This window comes from Streptopelia decaocto (genome assembly GCF_964273445.1).
Source record: "Streptopelia decaocto genome assembly, chromosome: 7".
Classification (NCBI taxonomy): domain Eukaryota; kingdom Metazoa; phylum Chordata; class Aves; order Columbiformes; family Columbidae; genus Streptopelia; species Streptopelia decaocto.
Window position 1 is genome coordinate 11,623,927 of NC_138661.1, and position 7,757 is coordinate 11,631,683.

The 7,757-nt window shown below is 45.7% G+C and overlaps 1 protein-coding gene across 8 annotated transcripts in view; it reads left to right on the forward strand.

Annotated features, from left to right (window-relative positions):
• The window catches only part of CDC42BPB (CDC42 binding protein kinase beta), a 96,770-nt gene extending 93,065 nt beyond the window's left edge, over positions 1-3,705 (forward strand). For all 8 annotated transcript variants that reach the window (XM_082059454.1, XM_082059455.1, XM_082059458.1 and 5 more), the window contains one exon: positions 1,953-3,705. In XM_082059454.1, coding sequence (XP_081915580.1) covers positions 1,953-2,084 — 132 coding nt within the window. In that variant the 3' untranslated portion in view covers positions 2,085-3,705. The remainder of the gene's footprint in view (positions 1-1,952) is intronic.
• Positions 3,706-7,757: the final 4,052 nt, after the last annotated feature.

The following is a 7,757-nucleotide window of genomic DNA, read 5'->3' on the forward strand; positions in this document are numbered from 1 at the left end:
AGGTTGTTTTTCCAATAAATTAAATTTCTGAGGAAATACTTTGTAAACACTGTGTTCTCTATGGAGAGGTTTCCTTCCACAAATGTTTTCTCCAGCTTGTAATATATGATTGCAAGTTAGATACGCCAGCACAAAAGCAAAGCTGTGAAAAGATATTTTTATGGTGATATTTTAAGAAGTATTATGTCTTGGATTAAGCTTTGTAGACAAGGGAAATTTGACTAATTGATGTAATGTCCTCAAAGATCCTAAAAATGTTCTCTGGGCTATTAGCATAGAATAGCATAATGATACAACTAGTTAAGTAATTTTCTGTGCTGCCTTAAGGAAGACTTTTTGTCTTGTAACTTGAGAAGGAATCATAATTTAAAATACTTAAAGCTGCTTTTAGCAAGAGTTAAGGTATGTGCCAGTAGCCACCAAATGGAAAATGTCCTGGCTGTACTAAACTGGTGTCCCTGAATCTAAGGAGAGGAGATGTAAGACTTTTGTTTCCTTGATTTATCACGGGTGTAGCTTCTTCCAAGCTTTGCTCAAGCTCTGCCTCTGCAAGGAAGGTGTTAGGAATCATCGCTGGGAGGCAAACTCCTGCATCAGGATCTTTGCATCTTATTAGTGCTTTGTGGTACCCAACTACAGACCCTCAGCCAAAGTATTTGTCCAGTGTTCTGATCACAGCCATGCTCTGATTTCCTTTGTCACCTTGAATAACCCATTGGAAGCATGTGGAAATAGGGCTCTTTAAACACAGGTGATTTTGAAATGGTCTTCATTTTCAAAGGTGCTGATGACAGACTATGTCAGTTGACTTAGTTATTCTGCCGCATCCTTCCCAAACTCCATTACATTCCATGCTCTAATGATAATTGCTGTTTGTAGGCACAAGTAGTGGTGGATTCTAATGTTTTTACGATGTTTTCTTTTTAGGTAGACCTTACAATTTCTTGTAGCGTCTGAAATTTAAAAAATAGTAGTTTGAAACTTGAAAAAGGAGGCTTTAATACCAACTTTTGGCTTTATACTATTTTTCCCATGTCTTTTGGCTTTATCGCAGCCTGAACTGGATCCTGTTAGGATAATCTTGTTACAGGTTATCTTCTTATTGTTTGAGCCATGCAAAACCGTGTGAACAGCATTCTTGAAGGATGCTACCTTTTGTTCTGTTTCCTAAATACATAGTCCCTTTCTTGAAAATAACTTGCTGCGATGGTACCAGTTTTTCCTGTGCTGTATTTCATTAGCTGGGAATGTGTGCAGTAACTCACCAAAACAGTGGGAAACTTGCCAGCCATCCTGTTGAAGCGAGACCAGTCTGTCAAGGCAAATATCCAACAGCCAACCTAACGCTGGGGAAATAACTGTGGATAGACTGTCTTTACTAGATATTGACGTAGGGCGTCTGCAGTAAGTAAATTCTGTTTCCAGATCTCCAGCCTGATACTTGGCAACCTTCACTCTTTTGTCAGGCACTTCACACGCTTGAAGCTGTTGCTATTTTGTAAACAGTTCATGTGCCTGTTTCCTTCCTTCTCACCAGACTGAAGATGCTATGACTGTAATTGTTTACATGTTTATATGGGCAGATAAATCTACTCCCGAGCTATAAAAATTGCTTTAAAAATGCAGGCTGGTAAATCCAGAACAACAGTGGACAGATAGATGCATTCCATCAGGAAAGCTTTGCAGCAGCTAAGGGAGAGGAGCCTGAGATGTAGCAATTTCCACGTACTTTGCCATCATTCCTGTTGCATCAGCTCACCTTCAGGACTGCATCACAGCCTATTGATGATACTGGAAGTATTTGCATGAATGTTTAGCTATGAAATGAATCTAATACACACTGCTTCATATGTGTTGCTCACTCTGATTTTTGAGTGCCTTTGAGAGCTTTTGAGTGTAAAGAATTGATTTTAAGTAAGCAATTTTTTTTTTTTAATGTTTCTCGTTAACAGCCTGATTCAGACTCCACCAAACACTCTACTCCATCCAACAGCTCAAATCCGAGTGGTCCCCCGAGTCCCAACTCTCCTCATAGGAATCAACTTACACTAGATGGACTGGACCAGTCAACCTGTGACGCGTAACGCTGACACTCACACCATTCTGGCTTCGATCATCCGCTGCTCCGCGGAGCGCTCGAGCAGGGCAAGGCTGTCTCAGATGCTAGTGCCAAGACTGACACTGAATCTCTAGTGTTGTACAAGAATAATTATATATCCAGATTGTAGATACAAACTATTGAAATGAAGAAAATTCTTTACTAAATAGCGTTTGAGCTTTTTATGCAGAATTGTTCACTGCTCAGTTACGGTTGATTCCTTTCTGCACAGCTGTGACACAGTTTTATTGCATAGGAGCATTTAAGGCCACCAGTAAATAGTCTTATTCTTATGCTGAAAAAGAAATACAGATACTGATAATGTTGCTACAATATCGGGAATATTATTTTTCTATAGAATGATGTAATGTCTCATTAGCAGGAAATCCTTTTAGACACAATTTGGACCTCTAAATAGGAAATGCGAGCGGGTCTAGTTACATCCTCAAATGAATACACTTTTCCCTTTTTTCCCATAACTGTTTCCTAAATCCTAAGGAGAATGCTAGGAAGCTGTAGGTTGTTTCCAACATCAATAGAATCACCAGGAAGTCAAATAAAAGTTGGTTATAGTTTTGTGGCCTTTTAATTCATTTAGCCATTACATATACAGCTACATAACTGTATTTCTATCTTTCTACCAACTTTTTAGTCTTGTACATAGGACTACTACCGGTTATCTTTTACCCGTACCCTGCTTTTTAGTCCTCATCAGTCAGTCATTAGTCAGGGCTTTTAAAATCTTGGTAATTACTGCTGTGAAAAGAATTTTACTCCTAGTTCCTGCCTATCTCCTTCTGAGAAGTTGTTTCTCCAGGGTTTTTGGTGTAAGGACACACTACATTGTTTAGCTAGCAAGCCTTCTCATGGACGTGTTGCCCTCAAAGTCTGCTTGACCTAAGGGACTATATCACACTAAAGCATCAATCTGTTTTACTGGTTACCAAAGTGGAACGTGAAGGATGTGTAACTGGGGGTGCTGCTTTTCTCATTAATTGTATCCTCACCTGCATGAAGACCCCATGATTATTAATCAAGTATTGATCATGTAGAAAAATGCACAACACACTCCTGTATATTTTGCTATGGCCCACGTGCAGTGGTGATGTTTTGCGTGTATATTTAATCTCATGCTTCCATGTACTATACATTTAGTAATCAAAGATTTGTGACCATGTTTCATTAAAAGCTTGTAATTAATTCAGTGGCTGGCATATCCAATTTGTCATTGTCACACTAGTGTGCCTTCTGTGCCAATTTTATGACAGTTGGATGTCACTTATTTAAAATTTCGTTTAAATGGGCTAATGATATACCAGTGGCTAATGTTCTTTTCTGAAACACTGTATAGGACGTGCACTTATCTTTAGTTTAAACTGAGTGTTCTAGTCAACATTTAATCCTGTTACGTTAAGTGTTCGACAGTACTTGCTCTTTTTCTCAGATTCTTGATAAAGGGGCTCAGTTAGAGCTGGACACTACTGCTTTGGGGGTTTTCTGGTTTTTACTTTTTTAATGTAAGTCTAAGTCTTTGTAATTATTGAATTGTGAGAACATTTTTGAACAATTTACCTGTCAATAAAGCAGAAGAGGGAGGTTTTAAAGTTCATAGTTGTCTGTCTTGACATGTGAAAACAGTATACCGCTGACACTTGCTTTAGTCTCCTGGTAAATTCACTTTGTTCACATGGCTGTTTTACATAAACCGAAAGATACTTTGAAGCTCCGTACCTGAATGCCAAAAGAAAGGTGTCTGTCTCTGCACGTAAATGCATGTTCAGGAGCAATGGAAGTCCTTTTGGGGGAATACAGTGTTGAAATTTTGTGCCCTTGGTTTGTGTTAGAGTTGTCTTTTCATCAAGTCACTGGCCCGATTAATTAGTTTTTAAATTATGTATCTGACTGTTTCCTTATGGCTGAAGCATAGTGAGGAGGCCGCAGGATCTATTCAGGCATCTGAAGTGTGATGAAACAATAAAGACTTTTGACTTGCTGTCAAAGCAGTGGTCCCAAAGAAACACCTAGAGGCATCTCCGTCATTGTCGTGTGAGTGGTGCAGCCCCTAAGAGAGGATTTTTTTAAAGCTCCTCTCACGCTCAGTGTTTGAGCACCACAGAGCTCTCTGTAGCTATAACAGAGCCAACATCTTCACTAGTGTGTCCTGCGTAAGTGTCCCTCATCCCTGACGGAGCACCCAGCTCCTCCTGGATCCCTCCTGTGTTTGTCTCGCCCCTCTTACTCCAGGTTCTCTTAGTGGGGCAGGCCCAGGTGGATATTTTGGACCTGGCTGTTCTTGCTCGACCAAACCTTCCTGGGCAAGGCCACCAGGCTGGGATGGGGCAGCTTGGGAAGGTGCCCTGGGGATGGGGGTGACGGCTGGCGGGAGCTTTGAGGGCTGTGTGCCGGAAGCCTTCTCACAAGTATTCATGCTAATCAGCATTTGACTTTTAAAAAGCATTTCTACTGCTCTTGAGCTGATTTTTCTCTGCACAGTGAGGACTTCGGATGACAACAAAGTCTTTAATTATGAGGGTATTAAATCATAGCACTCAGCAATGCCAGGGCTTGGTTATAATTTAAGCAGGAGAACGTTTCTAGAAAAATAAATTAATTGCTCAGTATGAATACATTATTCTTTATTTTTTTTCCCCTCCAGTCTGGCCGAGCAGAATTCCTCCCCAAGTCCTCCACCACAGCCCTTTGCAAATCTTCCATTCCCGTAAGGCTTCTGATGCTGGTTGCCTAAAGAATCTTCCTAAGCCCTCAGGAGAACTTTCAGAAATGCAGAAATTCAAGACTCAGTGTGACATGTTCCTCTGACAGTGCACTTTCTTTTCCGTGCAGGCTACCAGTCTGATATCACAAGAGAGGAATTGAGTTATGCAAGGAATGAGGATAATTTGGCCTGCCTACCCCACACAGACATTACACCATGTCCCAAAGCCAGGGTGATGGGCGTACGGCTCACCAGAACGTGTTGATCACTTCCAGCACGCATCTTCACCCCCAAAGGCTGTGGATTTTGAAACGCATCCTGTTGTCACTTGCTACCCAAAAGCTAAACCCATCTGCCACCACCTCTGGCTGTAGCACAGATGTGCTGAGAGCAAACAGCTTCCAAAATAGATGCGATCTGCTGGGAGGGGGGGTAAGCACTCGCTTCATGTTTGCAGAGGAAGTGCTTGACCCAGCCAAAACACAGGGAGGGGACCTCAGTGTGGAAATGCTTGATGTCCAGGCACCCTCATTGTTCTCCACAGCGCCAAATTAGGCACCCTCAGGAGAAAGCAGCACATAAAAATCGTAAGGGCTGGCAGTGGTAATCTAAATAAAGCACTGAGAAGCAGGGAAGCATTTGAGGGAAGAGGTGACTGTGGGGACTGAACTGTGCCCTTAGGAGAGTTAAGCAAAGAAACAGTGAAAGGTTTCACGTCATACCCACAAACTTTCTCTTGCTGCTGAGTTCAGCCTATTTTAAAAGGAAAAGAAAAAAAAGAGAGATGGTATTCTTGCATGCTGCGCTACTGGAGCATCTCATGTTCAGGTGTGCACCCCGCCTGCCCTGCACGAAGCAGCTCCAGGAGGCAGGAATGAGAGTACCGTTCACCTGCTCAGCCCTTGCAGCAGGTCTGGAATGCCTTGTCTGCTTGCGCCCCCGTAAACGTGGCTCCCGTCTCCATTTCCCTTGACACCCCTCCTCAGCAGCCTTGTGCTCCTCACAGCTCAAGAGCTGCAGCCACTACAGCCCTTTCCCAGCGGCAGCACAGGGCCAGCGAGCTCTGGTTCGCAGGAGGGGCCATGAGGACCAGGGCGGCAGGAGGGAAGGCACAGTGCTTGGGAAGAGCCAGCACCACCCCAGTGCTCCCTGGCAGAGCCCCCCTAGACGCGTTTCTGTGCGCAGGGGCTGATGACAAGAGTGGACATCAGCTGCACGTCTGTCGCGGGGCGCCAGGGAAAGCCAAACGTTGGCAGAGCATGTCCCAGTTGTGAACGATGCTCAGACCTGCGTTCCGGCGGGGTTAGCTGAGGACAGGAGCAGAAAACAGCAGGACGTGCTCAGCGAGCGGGAGCTGCAGTGCTGCGCTCCAGCCAGAGGAGGAACATGAACTCAGGAATCAGCTGGTTCCCCATCCTTGCAGCAAATATTTTCCCTGCTCCCCAATAAGCTGCAGCACTTTTTTTTGTCACCTGACTACGCACGTTTATGCAGCTTTATTGGTTGGTTCCTCACAGATAAAGCACTCGGATTTTTTTGCAGCATCGCCTGCTTTCCAGTTTCTTACGCAGTCCCTGCTCTGCGGTCCCGTGCGGAAGAGCAGTGCAGAGCCCTGCATGCTGGTGGAGGAGGTGGCCACTGCCACCCTGCAGCGCCTCGGCCAGCCCCTGCCAAAGCCCACGGTTCGCTGCTGCTGCCTCCTGCCACAAACAACCACAAAAAAAGCATCTGTCCCAGTCTGTTTGCAGGCTCTGTGGTATTTTGAGCACTGCTGCCTGCTGCACTGTCTGAATCTGGATTTGCGCAACTTCTGTGAGCAGCTGTAACACGTGGAGGGAAGGAACAATGATATGAGTCTGTGTCCGTTAATACTGTGCAAGTTGCTTTTTCTTTTAAGACTGCGGGAAACAATGACTCCTGAGATCTTGCCATTAACACTAATGCATTTTGCATTAGTCTGTCACAGCAGGGACCCCTGACTCTCAGGACCAAGAGCAAAACAAAGCCATCAGGTGCCCAGCCGAGCGGCGCACAGCCTCAGTGACATAAACCACCCATCTCATGCGCTGCTTACCAAAGGTGTCTGTGAATTAAATTCCTTGCTTAGGCAGGATCCCAGGAGAGACCTTTACGCATCGAAACCCGTGGTGTTACCCTGTCTGCACCACGGGCTGTCTGCGTGCGCTTGTGCGCAGGGCAGTGATTGTGGATACCGCTGCTTTCCAGCAGCTGTTGGCCCCCGGCATCGCAAACTGACTCTGGCGCTGCCATATTTCTGCAGCGCTCCCCCCTCCCCGTGACGCTTTCTGTACGAGCAGGCGAATGTGGCTCCTGAAGGAAAAGTACAGACTGTGCTCTGCTAGCACACTGACAAAAATTGATCTCTACTTTAATTAAAGCCTCTATTGTAAGTGACCTCGAGCAGCTAATGCATTTTAAAAACGAAGCCTCGCCAGCAGTAAATCCATACACCGCAGTACGGAAGTGTTACCGGGCGGTGAGCCGTGCCGCAGGGTGCCCGGTGTCCCTCTGTCCCCTGGGACCATCCCATCTCATGGGCACACGCCTGCCCGCGGCCCACGCCGACATCCCCACATGCCCAAGTGAGTCACAGAGCTGCTCACAGGGGATAAACGCCATCCTGACACCATCTTGTGCGCTGGTCCCTTTTGCCACAAGGTTGTTACCTCCCCCGGAACATGGCCACGGGGTGCTCTTGTCTCTCACCTTCTCCGTATGTTGTGGGAGATGCTGCCATGAAGATGCCTCATGATCCTGGAGCGAGAGGCCCAATAAACAGCAGCGGGAGGGAAGCGTTTCGCTCCAGGATGAGCAGCTCCTGGGGGAATGGCCCCAAGCCCTCTCCTGGCACAAGGCAGGGCTGGGGTGAGGGGCTGCTCTGTGCAACAGCCTCCAGCATGCAGTGCTGCAGCAGCGGGGAAA